We start from the raw sequence: 23,194 nt of genomic DNA, 5'->3' as shown, positions 1-23,194 counted from the left end.
GAAGAGTGATGGAAGGCCAGACTGCAAGTTTTTGGTAGATACCTAACAAAATGTTCAAAAGAATTTAAGCAGGTTAAGTGACTAAATCCTATAAAAATCGGTGGGGAATTTCTTAAGCTATGTTGAAAACTTTGCTTAATGCCTACAGAATCATGAAGGATGCAATTACAAGGGACCCCTAGAGATCACCTAATCCATTTCTTTCTCTTAAAGTACAACAATTTTCATTTGGACTTTGAAAAGCTGGCCCTTGGCGAGGTTGTCCTATATAAGAAACAGGCTCACTAAACAGTCAAGAAAGTGGTCTAGCATTAGATAAGTGCCACAAGGAGTCAAAGGCTGTCCCTTTTGATCAGATGTCTAGAATGAGAAGTGGGCATAATCTCCTTAACTCTTGGGAGTCACTGACCTGAAATAGCCTTAATTCCTTTTGTAGCCCTTGATTGCTGCCTGTCTCTTAAGGAAAGCCATGTTCTTCTAATTAGCTGACTACTGGTTTGGAAAATCTACATGTCCTTTCATAACTAAGAACCTTTTTCAATTAAGTCTGAGAATGTGGACAAGGCTAATATTAGCATACACAAAACCCTCAAAGACTTAAAGGGAATGATAATAGTCCATCTCAGACACATGGGGGAGCAGCTCCAGGGAGGGAGAAGAATCCCTCTCTTTTACGTCTTGTCATACTATGGTTGGGTTCTTCCCTTTGGCATATCTGAGTTTTTCACTTTCAGCGGTTTAACAGGCAGGTTTTTCACAGAATCATAGAATTGTTTGGGTTGGAAGGGACCTTTAAAGGTCATCTAGTCCAACCGCCCTGCAATGAGCAGGGACATCTTCAACTAGATCCAGTTGCTCAGAGCCCCGTCCAACCTGACCTGGAATGTTTCCAGGGATGGGGCATCTACCACCTCTCTGGGCAACCTGTGCCAGTGTTTCACCACCCTCATTGTAAAAAATGTCTTTACATCTAGTCTAAATCTACTCTCTTTTAGTTTAAAACCATTACCCCTTGTCCTATCACTACCGGCCCTACTAAAAAGTCTGTCCCCACCTTTCTTAAAAGCCGCCTTAAGTATTGAAAGGCTGCAATAAGGTCTCCCTGGAACCTCTTCTCCAGGCTAAACAACCCCAACTTTCTCAGCCTATCCTTGTAGGAGAGGTGGTCCATCCCTCCGATCATTTTGGCAAGTGCAGCCTTGGATAGGTTTATTTTCTTCTGTTTTCTATCTTTACTTGATGCAGGAGCCAGGGAGACCTTGGAAAAAGCTAGTAAAGAGGGCTGGGCAGATTACTTATGGCAGCCAACAGCAGGGTGGAAGTGAGGACTCCTGGCCAAGCTTATGTGGTTTTGGTAACACATTCTGCTGGGTGCACAGCGACGGAGGAGAAGGCTCCACTCCATACCTTGAATTGGGGATCTTAAGGCCCTAGGGAAGACGAGACTGCCAGGCTGGGCTGGACTGGGAAGGGAAGAAAACTTGTTATGAACTGAGAGTTTCAAGTGGGAGGTAACTTGGGTTGGGGGAACAAGGAATAATGTAACTCCTGGTCATAAAAGCACATGCATATAGTTCCCTTCACTAGAACAAAGCAATCACGACTATATTTAATCAGTTCTTGTGAATGAGTCCTCTGAGTGGGTGAGGGCAACTGAAGGGCTTGGAGAAGGAGATCTGGATTCCTTGGTAGGAGCAGGGAAAGGGAAAGTATAAGGCTCAGATAGAAGGGCTTTCCTGTGACCCGGGCCCTCATTGCCTCTCCCTTCACTCCAAATACAACAGCCCTAAAAATTTTGCCACGTCTGTATTTTGTTTGATTGAAGAAACAGGAGGAGTATGATCAGCCCCTTGTGTTTTGATGCATCTTCACAGCCTTTGTATCAAACCCTCAAAATCTTTTAGTACAAAACTGATGAAGGAGAAAGCTAATGCCAGAAAGAAGTGCTAAATTATGGCCCTTTCTGAAAATGGTGAAGTATCCAGTCCCCAGCCCCCTTTCTCTCAGAATGTAATTGAAAATTGGTCTTTTCCAGGCAGAATTTTGAACATACTAGGTAGATGCAATAGTGACAAAGAGATTTAAAATCATCAGAAGCCGGAGACAGACCATAACAAGAACAGAGTCTTGTTACTACTGCAGTTCTGTCTTCTCTGCTCTGAAGGCAAACACGGTCAGAAAAGTTAAACATTACCAGCTGAAATATGTACGTGGTAAAATACTTAATGAGAAAGTGACTTTTTCAATAAATTGATTATTTAGACACAGGGACACAGGGACACTGTTACATATCCATTTTATCTAAAAATAAACAAAATCTTTAAAAAATGCAGAACAGACAAAGAGGTCTCCTGATTAATTTTCAGAAAACCTGAAATACTGCATTTACATATGTTAACTTCATTAGAAAGATCTGATGAGAACAGACATGGGACAAAAATAATCTTCTTTGAAAATCAAGACTGTAATGAGCAAAAAAATGCTGGATCAATAGGTCATTCTCATTCCAGCAGGTAAGATTGTTTTAATGACTTTTCTGAATGTTATAGCTAGATAGATTTTGGCAATATCCTGTGAATGACATGAATAGGTAAGACTGAAGCACTTGGCTGTGTTTAATTAACAAGCGGTATACGGAAACTGAAATTGTAGGACAGACTTCTACTCAGATGCTCAGTAAAGGGAGATTAAGATAAAGTTTGAATGATTTTTGTTGATACTGCAAGAATTACTTCAGAAAAAATGTAGTATTTATTAGCGTTTAAAAATAAATAACCTTTTCTACTTGGAATTCATGTACAATTACACTTTATTAGTTTCTGCTATATTGAAAATTAATGTGATAAAATTATTCTTTCAAATTATTTAGAGAAAAGAATAATGAGGAACACAACAAAATGCTATCATACTTTTTATGCCAAAATTCTGCTTTGCATAATAGAATGCCCAAAATAAAGTTCAGAAGAGGTTGATTAACTTGGGACATAACTTTATTACAATAAGAAGTAGAAATTCTGGAAATGACAATTTATGAATAAATATTCTACCCTTGGTTCTTTCCTAAGAAGGAAAAAATACAAATGAAGTTTACGAGAATGTCTTCATGCCTGATGATTTTCTGAAAGATATCTTGGGACACACTCTCTTCAACACTAAAAGCTATGCCTTCGAAAAGCTGAAAGGCTATTTCAGCTTTTACAATTGCAAATACTTTCTGCAAGGAAAAGTCCTTTCAAAATATTCTCTGAATATACACGGTTCTTTTTGCAAGAAACAGAAGAGTTAATGAAAGAAGCTGAGCACAGATCAGAAGATGACATTCCGGAAAAAATTGACAGATTAAACAACAACTTCTTATCAAAAATAGGTGGCATGTCTCAGCAGCTCACAAATGGAGTACCTATGATGTTAACCAAACATCTGTTAAAAGTTGTAGGCAATCATCTTGTGTGTTGAACTTATGTGTGAAATTGTAAACAGATAAAATCAAAAACTTTCCCTGAGGTGTCGAGATAATGATTTCTACATAAACCAAAGGGTGTTGATCTCCAAGGAAGTACTGAGGCCTTTCTAGGATGAAGCTTATAATTGGGTTGATGCTTGTGTTCCATCCCATCTAACTTCAATGGGTATCAGCAGGATCATACCTGTGAATGATGGCAACTAGCCTAAAAAAAGCAGGTGCAAACCTCAGCAGCCCACCTGCAAGGCAACACAGGTCATCATGAACGTATCACCTCAGTGCTCCAACTCCCCAAAGAACGCAGAATCCAGCGTGAGGTCTGCTGCTTAATATTCATAGTCCTCCATGGTAATTGTTCTGGCTACCTCTGAGGTCAGCTCTCACCTTCTGACCACGATCTCCCGTCATACAGGTACATTCTGCTGTAAGTAGGTAATCAATGGGAGAGACATATGGCATGGGAGGTCAAGCTTTCACAGGGGCTGGACCTTAATGATGGATCTTTCTCCCACAGGGAAGAGGAATGGCTATGAACTTCACTGCTTGCAGAGCTAAGAACAAAACTCATACATGTGAAAGGAAACAGAAAGGAAACAGGATGATAGAGGACAGCAAAGAGAAAATATGTTTGCTACTATCCAATTAATCTTACAAATGCAGAAATAAGGGACCTGGCTTGTTTATATTCCTTCAATTAAATGGGAGATGCTCAAAGTCTGAACTATAAAATACATGGATATATTAAATGCTCTTTCACTTTGTTTTGTAATTCACTCCTGCTGTGCCACTGCTGTAAAGATGCACATGGGTGTCTGTACATATTGAGCCATAGGCATTTTCAAAGTTCATTTCATGAGCCTGTCAGTTTTGAACTCTAATTTAACAGCAATGTGCTGTTTTGTAGGGCCAAAGGTAAGTTACCAGCTCAGGAGCGTCCTCCTCACAACAATTTTCTGCAGGTCTTGTTAAGAGGTGTTTCTGTGCTCCTCTGATTCTAGTTTTGAAGTTAGGGAGCCAAGGCCAATGCTCTACAGCCAACTCAGCTGTGTTTTACTGGACACCTGATTTGTTGTAAATCTTACAGCTCGTTTAGTTCTTCGTCCCCTGAAACTTGCTGTGACTATCCCTCAGGCTCTTGTGAGAGACACCACAGTGAGATGTCCTTATTTTCTGCCAACTTCCTTTCTTCTCATCCACCCACTCTCACAAAAATTATGTTTCCATATTTCATCCAGTTCTCCTGTCCAAGAATTTACTGAAATATTGGTTAGCTAAGGAAATTCCCAGCACACTGTGAATAATTTTCATACAAATGTGGAAGTATAGAAGAACACTTCCTTCTCTGTCTCTAAAACTCACCTTCTCCCTTATCTACAATGTTCATTTAATACCATAATTTCCCCTTTTCATTTTTTAACCCTTTCCTCAGATACCTTTTCCATTAATTTTATAATGGCACTGTCTCCTTATACTTGCCCTTTTTCTGAGCAATCTTCCTTCTTTCACCAGAAAGTATCTTCATGGTACTTTCTACTACAACAGGGGTATCCTCACCAACCGGGACAGTCCTGGTTTCTCTAATTAGACCCAGAGCTCTTCATCTTATGGCCTGCAAACCACGTCAGGACAGACTAGCTCAGCACACAGTGGAGGAGATCTATGGCAAGATCAATGGCTTTAAGAAAATTTGCTCAGCAGGACCTCTAGCAGAGAGCAAAAAATGACCATCCTACGTTTCCAGCAGTGTTAAGTTCAGAGAACCCCAGAGAAACCCAGTTTTACAAAGTTACAGATAATCATAAACAACTCAATCAAAGCATCATGCTAAGCTGCCTATCAAGCATCCGTAACTGAGATAGCCCAGGTGTTGCTGGCATCGGACGTAGAAGAATCAACACGGCACAGTCTGCTTCCACACACACACTCAGACCCCATGCATTGAGAGAGAACTCTTAGGGGACTTATAAAAGGTAAAGGGCACTTTAGATACATTTAGGTATCTAAAAATAATTTTATCTATCGGTGTTTGGTTTATTACTTTGATAATAGTTCAGAAATTTGGAAGAGTTAGAAAATCTTCTGGAACTCACTGACTTGACTAGAAAAAAGGAGTATAGCAGAGAAATCTGTTCTTCAAAGCTGTTCTTTTGATTTGCCATAGATGAAAATGATTTCAAACCAATTGTCGTCACGGTTATGGTAATATACATGAATAAATAATTTTTTCAATTATTCTGAGAAGGTCAAATAACTTAAAAACAGAAGAATGCAATGAAAACCTACTCCTCTTTTACAACTTAAAACATCTTTTCAAGGAAGTGGGGAATTATAACACTGAAAAGACTTACTCAACCCATTATATAAGAGAACAAAACCGAATTTGCTTTATCGATCATCACAAATTATGGGTCAGATTGATTTTGAACACAAAACCAACACCATATATATATAGTGACAGATTTTTAGAGAAAGAAAAAAAGAATGCTGCTGAAGTGGAAATAAGGGAATGTATGTATTAAGTACTTCCTATCACTTCAGCAGGTGTGGAACGCAGAAATACTGATATAAGTCCAGGAGAAACTGGACGAACTAGCCACAGTTCAGGCACCACAAAGGAAGGACAGAGTCAAATCTGCCAGAAGAATCTCACCTTTTGATTCCACCCTATTTTTTTCATCAACTACAATGCAAAAAAGATGTGAAAAGTTTCTGAAGCCATTGCACTGCTATCAGGAGCAGCGGGAATGCATCCTACTAGGCACTGGGATTAGTAAAATGTTTGGTCAGGTTTCTTTTTTGACAAAGGAAAGTAAAGTATGCATGTAAGGTTTATATTTAAGTGCAACCAGTCATTCCAAGCTTGTTTTAAGGATAAGATATTTTTAAGAAGATTTGCTCATACAAAAGTGAGGTTGCCTTGGCAACTGTAACTATAGAAAGCCAGAGTAATTACTTTCACAAAATCTTTCCTAGTGCTTTCTCCCTCTTAATAGGAATGTGTAAATACCTTGTTTTAAGCTGCATTTATCAGAAATACTACTCATCATTGATTCTGCCCTTAAGGCACAGGAATCCAAAAGTATGTGCTTAAAGCAGGTTGAATAGTGCAAAACCAATTTGCAAACACTTATTTCAATTCAAAAATGAAAGTCAGATCATGCATATTTGCTCTTGGAGGGAAGTGAAAATTTGAAAAGAATGCAGCATTCTGTTTTCATATTGCAAGATCTCATTGAATAAACTGTGCCATGTATTCATCTATGTTCAAACACAGTAACGATTCACTTTTGTGAACAGCAGGCAGAAGGAATTAAGATTGCAATCTAATATACCTAACTATCTTCATGTAAACAGATCTACTGAATCATTGCACAGCTCTGCATTGCATACTGTGGACTTGTCTGTGTGGCTAAGACAAGTTTAAGGTCTCTGTTCATCTCTTCATTACATGGTAGAAATGTACTCTGATTTCCCTGACACAGTGTTTGAGATCCATCATTAGTGATATTTGGTATAGTTCTGCTGACCCCTAGGCTTGTCATTTAATAACTTATCCAATTTTTCTGCTGTGCTTGTTAGAGTAAATGATGTCCATTTAGTCTTGATTCCTATGGCCTTCCTTGTCTGATAAATAATATTTTACCACAGACCTCTCTCTCAGCCCATGCTGTTCAGCTTTGGCTTACTGATGTCATAGAATACATCGGCCACAGGAATGGGTTCCTCCACTGAAACAGGGATGGAAATTAACAGTAGTTTGCAAATTGTCTCTTTTCATTCATTATCAGAAGAGTATTGTTTTCCCCAACTGTGCTTCCTGCCTGTATGAATGCTGTCCTGAGTTATAGTTGCAAACCACACACTAGGAAAGCCAGAGTTACACCGAGAAACTACAATATGTACCCTCATTCTTTTCCTTGTCTGTGATTCTGTAACTTAAAATGTATTTACAAACCCCCGACGTTAATATTCAAACAGGACTTGAGCACCCTGTTATGAATACTGAAAGGACTTTTCTTTTGTCTGTTAGAATGTCACAAATAAGTTACATGATATTACAAGTGATGAAGAAGTGGTATCAGTGTAGATGCCACGAGAAATCTGGGAAACCAGTATCTTCCATGATGCACATGAAGATTTTTGCTGCCCCTGTATTTTTGCAATGTTCCAGAAGTCACACACATTTACTTATGCTGCGTCGTTGTCATCATCATCATCATCATCATCATTCCAAGCAGTCTTGATATATTTCAAATCCAACTGTCCATGCCAGTCCGGCTGGGAGACTAGCAGCATTTAGCACAACGGGTATCAAATATATGTGTTCAGCATCTGTTTTCTAGTGATTCCCAGGCCTACAGAGAGGTTAATGTCCTCTAAATAATTAGAATAATTCTTAAGTTTTTACTCATCTCTAGTGATTACACAGAGACCTTGCTTCAGTGAAGTGTGTTCTCAACGTTGTAACAGTATCAGGGCACTCAAAAATCCAATGCAATATTCACAAACTTTAATTTTCCACTAGCTTCTCAGTGATTAAAAGCAAGACTACTTAAAATAATAGCTTTGTAAGATGGATGCATTGAACAAAATTATGTATCAAATCCTCAATTTTGAAGTCAAAGGAGACAGGAAAATTTAAACCAAATGAGGATTTGCTGTGATGTCTGTTTTAGGCTAAATTAAACACAGCCTTTTAGCCTGTGTTCAGTCACCCTGGCTTATGTTCACTTTTAGGTAGTGTGACAAACTGAATAATCTGAGGTCTTTCCTCACAATACTCAAGGAAAGACATATACTGCCCTATAGTCTTGATTTACCTTTTGATCAATGTATTTGTTTTCTTCAATTGCTGATCTTTTAGAGTGGTCACATGAGGAAGAAGATGCTGAAGGAAGTCTTCGCAGCAAACAGCTGGTGTCTTGTTGCTGGCGATCAATAAACTGCTTCATAAAACTTTCCCTTGTGAACAAATAGAAGATATTGATGGATTACAACCCCAGGAAGAGTTAATATTTCGTTTTCTTTATGACACGTCACAACCCATTAGTGCTAAGATGGATAAACTCCAAGAAAAAGTTGCAGTGGGCTATAGATGTATAAATGGACAGAGTGACGAAACAACTGATAAAACTGAAATTCACTTATTAAAGAAATCCATAACTGAATTGAGAGGTGGGTGGCCTGCATGTAGTGTCAAAGAAAATAATTTTATTCCTTTTAAGATTTATTTATTTATTTATTTACCAGTTAAAGTGCTAAATATTTGAAGTGCCTTTTTGCAGTTTTCAGCTCTTTTGAGCTCATTAAACAGCGAGTTGTTACTTCAATGTAAATCAAACACTGATATAATCCAAAGGAAACATACTCTCCACAAGAAATTCTTTCCCGAAGATTTCAAACAACATCTGTTCATGTAACTGCTTTGAATGCCAGTATTAAGATGCTTCAGCAATTCTGTGCCTCACATATGCCATGTTTAAAACGTAGAAGCATTTCTGTTTACAGCAAATGTACATTTATCTTGCTGTATTTTAAGTTTAGTAGAGTTGCCCTATTTTCAGTGTAAATTGACTATGTCAAAACTAATTTTTATCTGGAGAGAGAGTTCTACATAGTACGATAGCTTCAGATTTAAAGATACGATTTGCTAGTGATAGTTTGAGGTCTGTTTCAGTAGTTAGCATCACCACGTATTAGTCTAGAGTATGCTGTGAAAAACACAGCTAGAAAGAAATACCAAAGAAGACTAAGAGTAGGAGAATAATGCCCTCAATATATAACCAAACAGTATTTTGATACTAAAAACAGAACACCTATGACTGCTTCCTTGAGGTTTGGAAGGTTGTTTTTCGTGACCCTTCTGACCAGCATTATTCCTTTCATTCAGCTAAGATGACACAAACAGGTCAAACCAGTTGCCTTAGCTTCCTTGTGAGTTTAATCAAAAGAAACGTAACCTCAGGAGACCCAGACTGCCATCTTTCACACCATCCTCTCTCCCAGCATGTGCTCGGTGGGGATACTGGAATGGGCACGGCCAGGGGACCTGTTTGGTCAGTCTGTGCTATTTCAGTGGTCTTAGCAGCACACACGTGCTAGAGTAGCCCTTGGATTTCTGTAAGCTTTTTTTGGGACCACGCCAAGGGTAATTGTACTGTAACTGATGATCTAGTAGACAGCTGAGGGTCCGATCCTTTGTTAAGGTGAGTTTTACAGGAAAGTGGTAACTATGCAAATACAAAGAGGGGACAAGGTTGTCACAGAGTAACCAATATTGCATGGCCTGTGTTATCCCCCCTAATAATCATTATATGCCAGTTGACCTTATCTTTAAAAAGCTACATGAGAATTGATTAGACTGCTAGTTGTCTATGTCAGCCAAGAATCTAAAATACAAATGGGAGTGGAGAAACAACAACACACTTTTCAATCATATTGTACTTTTGTTGGTTCCAGCTAATGTAGTTGCTTTCATGAATACGTTATAAGGAGTGCTAGGATTTTTTTTTTTTTTTTTCAAAAGTAAAAATGCAGTAAAGCCAAAATGTCACATCCTTCCGATGCCAATGTTAATTCCGTTTCATTTCTGATTTTTCTGAACTATCTGCTTAATCCACAAGCAAAACAGTTAAATATTTGGGGTGCTACATGGCACCAGACAAGTTTACAGCGTACTAGCAAAGGAAATATTTCAATACCTTATTTTTGGAACTGTGAAATCTGAAGGCAGCTTGGAGATTTTCACCATTTGTGGCCTGTTTGGAAATTTTTCAAAGATGCGTAGACGCAATGGAAGCTTCTCCTTTGTATCTGCATTTGCTTCACTTTGCTTTAGCTGAAAACAAGGAAATGAAAAAAATGACAGAAAGGGAAATTTTGCTCTGTAATATCCCAGCCTTGTTTTTCAGAATCCAAACAATAAAGGCAATCATTTGAAGAAACAGAAGATGGCAGCAAAGAACTACAGAGGGTAAATTTGATACTCAAGAGTTTATTGGTCTGCTTGTGCTAGAAGCTGACAAATACTAATACCATGCCTTTAATTGAAAGTCATAAAATGGGAGGATTGCTAATAATTTTAATTTTAAAATATGAAGCATATTAGTGTCCTGTTCAATATGCTTATTTCTATGTTTTCTTCACAGATCTCTAACACTTTATCAAGCAAATAAACACCCATGATCTTTTCTTATTAAGCACATCTTTCTGTATATGCTGACAGCTCTTCAATAATCAAATAGAACATAGCATTTTAAAAGGGAGCAATTTTAAGGGAATCCAGCTCTCAGAACATGAAAATAACAGGAAAATTACATTTAGATGAGCATTATAAGTCATAACAAAGGACTTAAAAGAATCCATCTACATCAGCAATTCTGATACTGAGCTGCAGCAAATCACATAATGAATATTGCATTTATAAGTATCCATAAACAGTTATTCCATGGAATATCACACATCTAAGTACAGAAAAGGCAGATACATCTATGTGGACAGACGATGGCTAAATCTAATGATATAAGATAAAAAAGATATGATATGGAGATATGATTCCTGAATTGATTACCTTATGTAGCAATTCAGTTGTGTCATTTTGTAGTTTGTGCAACAAAATACCAAGTCAAAAAGAATCAGTGAAATTCATTTTTACATTTATTTTAAATGGTACGTGTATTGCATACTATTTCAATAAGCATGCATCTAATGGAGATTATTTCAATTCTCCTTTTCCCACCTGCTTGTGAGCACAGGCTTAGAAGCTTACATTTTAAAACGGATTTTCATCAGCAGCACCTGCAGGGAATACTGCTGATAGATGTCAGCTATAGATTTTTACCAGGGGCAATTGCCCAGGAAGTTGAATGGAGTTTTAACTCTCATTTGCACTGCCTCCCACTGCACGCTCCCACACCATGCTATAGAAGAACAACTACTCTGCTGCACTGTCATGCTATCAGCAACATCACCACTTCCAGCCACAGGACAGCTTAAACTGATGATCATTTCATATTCGGTTGGATATAAGTTGTCATGTGGACTGAAAACTGTTTGAAGAGCTACAAAGAAAGACTAATGATTAATGGTAAAGCACTGAGTCAGAATAGAAGGGGAATATTGCATAAATCTGTATTATGTCCAGTCCTATTTAATTGCTTTATTAATGATCCTTAAAAGGAAGAAATGATGACATTAATGAAATTCACTTGATATTAAAATGTGAAGTTTCCAAATACCACGTTGGACAAGAAAAGGACAGATTTCGAAATAGGGGCAAGAAATAACAGACTGAAAAAATTCTAGAGCAGGAATAAGAGCAGAAACTAAACAAGAACTTATACTTCAATACAGCATCAAAAGGCCAATTGGGGCACCAATTACATTACCAGCCAAAGGCTATGCTCACAACCAATCTCTGTTGGTTAGGCATTATATAGGTACAGAATGTAATATAAATGGTACAGAAGTCCACAGCTCCTCTCTGTGCTTCTTTGAAGAGACCATACCTGGGTATGCATTCATTTCTAAATACCATTTTACCAGCCTCACACTGACAAGCCAAAATAGTGTAGAAGAGAGCCATGAAAACCAGGGTAGAGCTACATAAACCAAGTGGGGCAAGGGAGAAAAAAGGAGAGAAAGACTAAAGGGGCCCAATATTTACACTACACCTACCATAACTGATAATAAAGTAAGGGGAAGGGAGACAATGTAAATTTATGCAAGAAATACTTGAAAACAAATTATTTCAAGAATATAAGAGTACCCCAAATATAGGAATGAGAGGATAAAATTAAGAAAGGGAATTTCTTGGATGAGAATAAAGATTACTATCCTTACAGGGAAATCTCTGAGTGTTCAGAGAGGTCTCTGGAGAGAAGTGCCTCATCATTTCAAATTCAGACTAGACAGAACCCTTGAAACACCAGAGTACTGCAGAAGGAAACCGCTCACTGACAAGCAAATGAATTGGATAATCTAACAGGGCTTTTCTGCAACCTTGTACTGTTGAAAAGCTTTGGGAAGGGGTAATTTTTAGAGGAAAAAAGATTTCCAGTTTCTGCCATTTGCTTTTTAATAAGAAATCATCGCATAAATGTGCAGATTTTGGCATGGACAATGTCTCTTACAGCTATGAACTCCTGCTCGCAGAGATCAGTGTATACAGAATAGAGAGCATATGATTGATAGATTACAATGTTGTCTGAGGTCTCGGTGCAGAACAGATCAGGGAGACCTTGGAAGCAGGAAACTGTATAGTTCAAAGGGTAAGCAAGGGGACAGCAATATCCCCTGTCTAAACAGAAGAATGATTGAAGATAGGCTTTAGAATAACCTAAAGTCAAAGCAGATCTATAGAATATCTCCAATTACTCATGCTGTGATAATATTACATACTGGGGAGTGTGAGGCATTTAGCTTCACTGAGTTCTCTATGCACTTAGGGTGTAATTGTTGCTCCACATGACATACATCCTATTTTGTATTGCTGCTTAAAACCTTTACATTTCAACTTTCTTTAATGCATAACAAACACACATATTTTTAAAGGCACAGGACTATGTTGAAATGTGGCAATGATGGTGTAGAGTGTTTCAAGTAACAGCTAACCCCAAAATATCAGGACATTTTCTCTATGATTTTTATTTTTTATTTATTATTATTACTATTGGCAAGGAAATGCACACTGGCCTGATTTGCTTTGCATGGCCCTCAATCTCCAGCCCCAAAGAGCCTACTGGGAACAGTTCACCAACATTTTGTCAGCCTGGCCTGGCTAAATTCTCTTGTGGCTGCTAGAATGGTAAAAAACATTTACGGCTGTAAAACCACAGAAGGAATTTATGTCTATTTCCACTATTTCCATGGTGCTTGAGTTTATAGGGGCAGATTTAATGGCACAATACATACAGTACAACTGCCTGCTCTGAACCTAGATCAGAAGAACCTATCCAAATAGTACATAAATGGTGAGGAGTGGCAGAGAGGAAATCTTAATTTTGGACTCCAATGGTAGCTTGAATAATACGTTCAGATCCAAGTCCCTGAAATCCAAGCTCTCCCTGATCTGTTGACATAATTGTCTTAGATCAATACAAAAGACAGCTGTGAGAAAGGCAGACTCGGTGAAGAGAACATAATTTCCCAGAAAGGCATTATGGCCATGTATCCATTTGGTTCGGAGCAGTTTGAAGTCAACCCCCCAATCCTCAGCACTTGCTGTTCGCTGGTTTAGTTTACGAGCTGCGTTGGTAAGCAAAACAGATTCTTCTTGGAGGAAACAAACCCACAAGCTCCACCTTGGTTACACACAAATGCACTCCAGGCACCGAGACTGACTTAAGGATCACCCTTAATGACCGGTCCTTAGGTTGGCGGCTTCAAACCCCATGTGTGATGGGGCACGTAGTCCAGTGTGAGACTGAATCTCTTCTGAAGCAAACCCCTCTGAACTGCACACACTGTAAATGCGGCGGCAGCAGCAACTGCTTCATTGTACTGACTCTCTCCCATGGCGCAGCCCAGGTGTTACATAGTATGATCTCATCCATACTACTTAATGCAGCTTCAGCTGTAAATTTATTTGTGACTTCAAGGCTTCCTTACAAAAAGGTGATTGCTAAAAGCAGCTGTAGTGTAATTAAGATCTGGGCCCTTAAAACTGAAGAGAACCTGTAAGTGGTTGTCCTAAATACACACAGTAGCATGGGTGGTGGTGAACGTGGAAGACTCGGAGAGAGGCAGGGGCAATAAAAGAGAGAGCAGGGGATGACTCGTGAGAAAAAGGGGCAGAGTTATCTTTCTAACTCAGATGCACCCTGGCTGTGGTCAGACAATTGTGCTGGGAAGGTCAGAAAAGCAATCACTGCCCCGCTGGAGATAGCAGCCTTCCCGGCAGGAGGCTGGCATCTCCCACGTAACCACACCGGTCCCATCAGGCCAACAGAGCCAGACCCCGAGGCTATTCACAAACCATCCCACCTCTGCCAGCTACTAAAGTTTTCTCATCTGTGTTTCAGAAATGAAAGTGTTGATGTTTAAAAATTAACCCCCCGCCCCGCTATATTACAGTACTTGAGCCACACAGCATACACAGTGTTATGTAGAACCTGAAGAGGAGAGTAAGGCAATAAATGGCGGTTCTTAATTTTTTTATCTTAAAACATTGTAGTACTATAGTCACTCAGATATTAATCACTGCAAGTGTGGTCTGGGTGAAAGTAGTGAGTTCTTTTAAAGTGCACGCCGCAACTTCTTTAATAGCAGTGACCGGAGTTGCTGAAAAAGCATTAAACCGAGCAGCAGGATCTGATGAGGAGAGCTGCGTTCCCCCAGTCTCTGCCTGTGTTCACCAGCACAGACATGCCACAGTGCACTTCAGCTCTTCAGGCGAATGCAGGGCAGTGCCCTCCAGCCTACATCCTCCTCTGCGGACGCAGGATGCGAGAAGTGTCTGCACATGCAGAGGTCTCATTACGGACTCAGGTGGGAGCGGACAGCCTGGAACATGGAAGTGCTCCGGGGTCTGGTAATACGAACAAGATCACTTGAACAGTTCAAAGGGCTAACTAAGGTGAGTATCTCTTAATATCACCAATTTGCATTTAGAGACAGAAACATCCTTGAAATTAATGTTCTTGGCAAAGCAAAGCGAAAGCTCAAATTTAACACAGTCATTATGACTGAGTTTCTAAGACACTGACACTTTGGTGAGAACATGCCAAAGGAGAAACAGACTTAACCATAGCCAAAGGGATAAGAGCTACCCTTCCTAACTTTTTGTTTTGTTCTCTATTCATTTAATTCTGATCGTGGAAGAAGAGCCAGTGATGTGCAAAACGTAAAGAGTGAAAGATGCAGTTTTCATACGGTCTGTGAGGCAACTGTATGCAAAATTCACTTAAATGCTCTGCACGCATTTCAATGAAATTAAATGATGATGAAAAATTTACTGCAATGCTCTAACTCTTTCATTTTAGTGGACAGTTTTCATAACAGGCTGAGATCAATCATGTTCAAAATTAAAAGCTTTGCTACTGATGTACACACACTTTATTTAGGAACTGGCCAGCTGCCCAGAATAATTTCATGGTGACTGAAAAGTTCAAACCTTTTGAGAAAGTTCAGGGGGTCTCACTACAGGATAGTTTTAAATTAATTTTGTTTGGTACATTATAGTGCACTGCTATATATCAACATTTTTCACTGCAAATCTCCTTTGGGGCTGTAACTGAAAAATAAAGTGACTATACAGTATCTGTGTTATACTCTTCGCAGGATATGCTATGTGCTCCAACACCAAATACTTTGAGCATGAAAGTGCATGCAGATGAAAGACATTACAAACTGATACCAGCACCCATCCAACAGTTTTCCAGAATTTTTTCCTTATCCAGATTCTCAGATTTACCATCACCTTTGTCTTGTCAAAAGGAGCTCTGAATGAAATACAAGTAATTAGCATTAAATGACATGTAAATTAAACAACACAAAATAAGGAAGGCAGATTAAATGAGCCATTCTTTTCCTTTCTGTTATTATTCTGAAATCGTATAGACATGGTAAATTTTTGGAAATGAACGAGCTATACTAAAAGAAGATATGCATATGGGTAAGCTTTCACAGCCCACATTCAGCTTTGGCATCAATTCGTATCAACATTTTTGTACCTGCATTTGATTTAAAGTGCAACACAAATCAGCTGTTCAGTTACTATTATTTACACCTGCAATTCCATTAACAATGAAGAAAACGCTCAATTTTGTTTGAGCAAACTGCACCATGGAAAAAGGAAGGTAAAAACCAATCTGGAAATTAAGGTAAAAAAAAACCTGACAAATTGAATTTGGGTAAAAGTAACACTTGCAGTGGTAAAAAGCAGTATTTATGATGCGTAGATCTTACGTCTATAGTGTAACATAAAAGACTGCCAAGGGCCTAACCCCTTGCCTAAGGTCAGATGGTACCTGCTGACTTCAACCATAGTTCATAATACTTGGCTCTTGGTTCCTCTAGGCCCTGTGTAGTGGCCCCGAGACATAATTACAACAGTTATTTTTCTACAGGTTTTCCAGTTCTTCAAGGCACCTGAAACAACGTTAAGAGCTTTGATGCGCAATTCCCCTGAGCAGCACTTCTGTAGGATGACATTTGGGTTGTGTATTGCCTACTTTGAGAGGGAGAAGAGCTTATGAGTTTGGCTGAAGGTGGGACAGCATGACAGGGCTGTGTGGCTTAGAGTCCAACCTGGTGAGGCCTCGTCCGTGCTTTCTTTGAAAGCTGTCCCTCAATCAAAATATTCCCTGAACTACACCAAAGTATTGTCTGGGAGAAAGTAGCCGGAGCTACAGGAGAGAGCCAGCAGTGAGAGAAGAGTTAAGTGGCGTGCACAGACAAGGGGTTAACGCTTGAGCTTGCTCTCTTGTCCTCTTTTAGTTAACTGCCTAGATGTACCAGTTGTGAATTTTGCCCTTCGGGCTCACCTAAACAAATGGGGACATTGCAAGCAATAAAAAATTCTCCCACATAGGGACTGTAAAATAGAACCTAAATTGATTTTAACCACATTCTGCGCTGCCTTGGGGATTTTCAGTGAAATGTACCAAAAAATATGATTACAGTGGTGCTGGCATTCACAGTAGAGACAGCACTGTTGATAATATAAGGGTAAAATAAACTGAAAAAGTTCCTGGCAGATGGAAGAACAAGATTACACATGTATTTCTCATATGCACAAGATTTGGGGTTTTTATAAACAATTTTTCTGTGTCACAGGGTTTATATGCTGTGTGTAGTACAATTTGGTGCTGTGACTGCTATTTCCCAATTGTTCATTTAAATAACTTTTTCGTCAATTTTGCATGAAGTCTTCCAAATTAATAAGCTATTGAGTAAGGTTTCACAAATGTAGGTTTTTTAATAACTTCCTTCCAGTAATTGTAGCTCCTATCAGTTCTTCAGGAACAAATGCTGCTGACAAGATATGATTGCAATTCAAATGGTACAAAACTCCTCTAGAAAAATTTGGCTAAGATTTAGTCCATTTATCTAATAGAGGACAGGAATCCAGTGTGTCAGAGAGTTTCCCTTTGATTAACTGAGGTAAATAAGATGAATTTTTCAGAGCTATTACTTCATACTGTCTACAGACTCAGGCAAACATTGCTACATCGATTACACTTTAGCCATATTTCCCAATCTTTTTCTCCTCTGCAGTGGCAAGAATTACACCATTTTAAAAAACATGAGATCTGAGATTCTGCGCAGTCAGTGTCCATAATCAGGGCCCCAGGAATGTGCTTACCAGACCAGATTCAACCTCAGGTACCTACCTGAGGTAATTAAGTTATGGTTTTCTTAGTCTCTATAGCCACAAGTGAGGAAGAGGCACTTGTAGAGGTCAGTTCAGATCTCGGGCTGGCTATACCCTTCAGACATGCTTATCTTTTTCCATTGACTACGTTGAATCCAGTATGTTCTTTAAATCAGATGTGTGATTCCCAGTGTTAGGCAGGATGAATCTAGGCCATAGCATGTATGATGGTATTCATCTCAGTTAATTATAGTTGTCTAAATGTGAAGTACATCATATAATCATCTAGGCATTTCCTATATTTAACTGAAAAAGGTATCTCCAGATATTGACTCATCCCATACTACACATAAGTAAGACAAGCAAGATGGAATATCACCTTAGGGTAACTCCTTCACTGAATGTACAGACAGTATAAGGCTACATCCATACCAGTAATGTACCAGGGTATCACCCTATGTGGTGGGTTGACCCTGGCTGGACACCAGGTGCCCACCAAAGCCGCTCTATCATTCCCCTCCTCAACTGGACAGGGGAGAAAAAATGTAACGAAAGGCTCGCGGGACAAAATGAGGACAGGGAGAGATCACTCATGATTACTGTCACGGGCAAAACAGATTCAACTTGGGGAAATTAGCTTAATTTATTACCAATCAAATCAGAATAGGATAATGAGAAATAAAACCAAATCTTAAAACACCTTTCCCCCACCCCTCCCTTCTTCCCAGGCTTAACTTTACTCCCAATTTTCTCTACCTCCTCCCCCTCAGTGGTGCAGGGGGACGGGTAATGGGGGTTGCAGTCAGTTCATTACACGTTGTCTCTGCCGCTCCTTCCTCCTCAGGGGGACGACTCCTCACTTGTCCCCTGCTCCGGCATGGGGTCCCTCCCACGGGAGACAGTCCTCCACGAACTTCTCCAATGTGGATCCTTCCCCCAGGCTGCAGTTCTTCATGAACTGCTCCAGCGTGGGTCCCTTCCACGGGCTGCAGTCCTTCAAGCACAGACTGCTCCAGTGTGGGTCCCCCACGGGGTCACAAGTCCTGCCAGAAAACCTGCTCCAGCGTGGGCTCCTCTCTCCATGGGGCCACAGCTCCTGCCAGGAGCCTGCTCCAGTGCGGGCTTCCCACGGGGTCACAGCCTCCTTTGGGCATCCACCTGCTCCAGCGTGGGTGGCTGCAGGTAGGTATGTGCTCCACCGTGGACCTCCATGGGCTGCAGGGGGACAGCCTGCCTCACTGTGGTCTTCACCACGGGCTACAGAGGAATCTCTGCTCTGGTGCCTGGAGCATCCCCTCCCCTTCTTCTTCACTGACCTTGGTGTCTGCACAGTTGTTTCTATCACATGTTCTCGGTCTTCTCTCCGGCTGCAGTTTCTGTGCCTGCCTCAACTTTTTTCCCTTCTTAAATCTGTTCTCCCAGAGGCGCTACCACCGTCGCTGATGGGCTTGGCCTTGGCCAGAGGTGGGTCCGACTTGGAGCCGGCTGGCATTGGCTCTGTTGAACACGGGGGAAGCTTCTGGCAGCTTCTCACAGAAGCCACCCCTGTAGCCCCCTGCTACCAACATCTTGCCACGCAAACCCAGTACAGCCTAAGAACTGGAATAAGATTGCCCATTTGTTAGGAAGGCCATTTGCACAGTTTTGGCCTCTGGCTAGCACTCTCCCTGATCATGCCAGAGCACCGTTTGGGGCTTACCCCTGCTGGGGGCATTCCCAGTAGGCAGTATGGATACTTCCTATTTAAGTGGTAGGTAGTTTTGGAAAGGGAAAATAGTTTAGCTGTATGTACAAGCCAGGCTGTGCTGGCCAGCCAGCTTTAGGGAAAGCAAACCATCTGGTTATGGACAGCTCGCTCTCTTGGTATAGATCAGCTAAATTACTAGCTTAGAGAAGATGCTCTAGTTTAGATAAGATAAAATGGCTTATCTTAGGTAAGATAGACCCCACCTTATTTTAAAACAGTTCAGGGGTAGGTACATTTTCGGATGGATAATTTAAAATAGATAAGGGAAATGAAACATAGATCTAATGCTAACATGCATAACTATTCTTTTAACAGCTTTTTCACATACAAATGCAGCTTTACCATTTTCATATTCATTATTTTTCTCTTGGGATAAGTAGCAGAAATATTTTTGTCTCCATACAAAAGTTAGTGAGTCACAAAAGAATATCTATTATAATAAAAAATGCATTACATGCTCCATTTCATCAGAGGAAACTGCTTGAGACTTCACTTAAACTAGGCATCATTATTTGCTATGAATTGTGTATTTGATGAACAATAAGCAACTAAAATATTTTCAAGTGAACAAAAGCACAAGATGTATGAATTCTGCTCTTGTACAAACATAATCATTCAATATTGACTAGGTACAATGTGTTCCTCTTCAAGACGCAGGGTAACTTTCATTACAACCTGAAAGGATGCTTCTGTGCAGGAAGCAAAGGAAGTACCATTGCAGGACAATTCAGAGACTCTTAATGTTTGCTTACCTATTCCAGACCCTGCACAAAGGAAGATTCCTGGAGGTAGCTTTGTAAATGGCTCTTACCTACATGTAGCCAAGACACACAACTTCATCTGTCCTGCTGGGTTCGCAGAAAAATAGAGCCAATCTGGGAAATGATAATTGCGGACAGACTTTCAAAGGTTCTTCACCACAGGCAGCTCCCATTTACTTAAAAAAGAGCTGAAGGCACTTAGGGAACCAGGCTGTGATTGACCGAGGAAGTCATCACCTTGACTTCCTATCAGGATACAGACAGTGAGGGGTATATAAAATGCTGAAGAACAGTGAGGTCGCAGGGATAGACGACTCAATCTGCAAAGAATCAGTGTGTCCCTGCTCATAGTTTAACAAAGCAATGTAAATTTGACCTAGGCCCTCTTAATACCTAAGTATAGGAAGACTGGAAGTTGATCCATACATGCAAAACCTTTATTCCATGTGGTTTGTATAGGCTGCTCAATGCATTCTCCAGGGTATTACACAGGACAGACCACCTGTGTGGACTGGTGTGGACATAAGGCATATCCAATGTGACTTACTACTTAGTTTCATGTGCATGGTAGGAAACATGCCTATGCTATGTGAACCTAATTCCAGATTCCAAAGCCAACCTATGTGTTCCCTATGAATTTCTGAGTGCTGCTTGAGGTGGAAGCAGTTAGGTGTAGATGCTGAATGATATTTGTCACAGATCATGATGCAGGTACTTGTGCAGCAGGTTGCATGTTGTTTCTGTGGGCTGTGGCAATGCAAACCTGTGTTACATTCTTTTTAGGTGTGCTGCAGTGTCTATGGACATTCTTCTAAAGGGATACTTTGCTGGCACAGATCAATATAATTGTACCTTCTAACAGATAAAGTATCTCTACAAAGACAAAAAGGATAATCTGCTCACGATCACTGTAGCTAGGACAAAAATGCTTCATCTGCAACATGGAATACAATTCAGCTAAGACACCAGATAAATCTTCCTAAAAATACCCTAACATAAGTACCAAATGTGATAACGAATGCATTATTCTTGGTCTTACTCACAGGACAAGCTAAGCAAACCTCGACCACAGTGCACAGTACTTTTTTTGTTTCCAGTGCTTTTATTATAAACACCATGATCATGAGGATTTGTTTCATTAAAGGTATTCAGCTAAATATGTGTGAGGCTGTACACTTGATCTGACCTCCATGTAATTGATTTGTTTGGGACTGGAAAACTGGAGAGGGTCTGTGGAGGGGCCATAAAGATCTTCTCTATAATGTAGTTCTAGAGAATATAGAGGCACACTCTTCACAAGACTTGGTCACAGGACAGGTGGCAAAGAGCACCACTTCCTTCACAAAAAAGTATGTCTGGATAGAACAAAGCAATTCTTCTCTATGAAGATGATCATTGGAATAAGTTGCCCAGAGAAGCTGTGGAATTTTTATCACTGGAGATATTCAAGACTTGGCCTGATAGGACTCTAGGTAACCTCATCTAATAGCCTGCTTTCAAGAGCAGGTTGGACCAGGTGGTCTCCAGAAGTCCCTTCCAACCCAGACTTTTCTACGATTCTATGATTTGGTGATAGCTAAGAACTGCAAGACAACAGATAATTATGCTCTTCAGTTTCACTGTTGTGTATATGCATCTGCCATCTCTTGATAACTTGTACTTTTGTTCAAAGCATTACTGGGCTGTTAGATTCTGTGAGAAGATAATTAATATAACTTAGATTTGAGTGTGTATTTGCAACCCACATGGTGGACCAATTTCTACAATCGAATATCTTCAATACTGAGAAAATGTAACTGAAGTTGAGAAAAAACTCATAGCTGTAGCTGAGGCCAGAATCCAGTATATTTCTTTAAACAGGAAAGACTTTGTCTTTGCACAAATCAGCTGCCCCTTGCCTTTTTGTGGTTTGTTTGTTTGTTTGTTCTGAACCAGAGACAGTATATTTAATTTGACACAGGTGGCCTGAGTTTTAGATTCATTGCAGTTTTACAGTATTTCTCCAGTATAGAAATTCACACAGAAAGTTAATTTAACCACAGGACATGCAGAGGCAAACCTATATGAGTGGTAACTGGGAGGACACAGAGGCTGATCCAAATTACTTCAGAAACCTTCTTGGCTGGACTAGATGAAAATAAAGACAGTTTGGTCTTACTGGGTGCCCTTTCTCCCACACAAGTTTGCTGATGAAATTTTAGCCAGGGCTAGATTCCTGCATTCTGTTATTCTCTTTCACAAGAGATGGGCATGGTTCTCTTTGTGTTCTTGTGGTGATGGATTGCTTCTTTATAGAGGGAGACTGGGTAAGAATTGTCCCGTAATTCTGAAATAGTGCTCCCACTCGTTGGATATTATGCAGGAAAACCATGCAGGCTTCCTCATCTCCTGTCGTGTTTTAAAAAGAGTGCCTGATCCATTCTCAAGGAACTATAAAGAGAAATTCTCTGAATTCTAAGTGGAAAATAAGTGACTGACTGACACTCAAGTGCCTAAAAATCTCAGTAAAAATATAATGAATTCATCCTTCTAAGCAGCTAGCTTTTTTTAATGACTGAACAAGGAATTAAATCTCATGCAAAGGCCAGGCCTCTACTTTTTATAAGCATACAAAGGTCACGTACAATGTGTACACAAGTGCATAGATCCACAAGCTCCTATGGGCTTAAGACACAGTTCAGAAAAGGCAATGCAGACCTGTGTGACACCAAAGGACCCAAAGGCAAACACAGGATGGATTTTCAAGGATCCAGTTGCCATCAAAATAATGACTACTGCTGCACAATCCCTCTCCTTCCTTCCAGAGAGCTACAGGTCTGTCCCTTAATTCAGAGGATGGAGCATCTAGAATCACCTACGTGCCCTAAGAAGCACTTGCATTTTTCTTACGTATCAACCAAATAAAACAA

The 23,194-nt window shown here is 39.9% G+C and overlaps 1 protein-coding gene across 3 annotated transcripts in view; it reads right to left on the bottom strand.

The window, feature by feature from the left end:
* The window catches only part of NALCN (sodium leak channel, non-selective), a 245,639-nt gene that overhangs the window by 53,586 nt on the left and 168,859 nt on the right, over positions 1-23,194 (bottom strand). For all 3 annotated transcript variants that reach the window (XM_052785688.1, XM_052785689.1, XM_052785690.1), the window contains 2 exons: positions 10,165-10,301; positions 8,284-8,425 (listed from right to left, as the gene is read on the bottom strand). In XM_052785688.1, the coding sequence (XP_052641648.1) occupies positions 8,284-8,425; positions 10,165-10,301 (279 nt within the window). The remainder of the gene's footprint in view (positions 1-8,283; positions 8,426-10,164; positions 10,302-23,194) is intronic.

Source organism: Harpia harpyja, chromosome 4 (genome assembly GCF_026419915.1).
Source record: "Harpia harpyja isolate bHarHar1 chromosome 4, bHarHar1 primary haplotype, whole genome shotgun sequence".
NCBI lineage: Eukaryota > Metazoa > Chordata > Aves > Accipitriformes > Accipitridae > Harpia > Harpia harpyja.
This window is presented reverse-complemented; position numbering and strand designations above follow the sequence as displayed.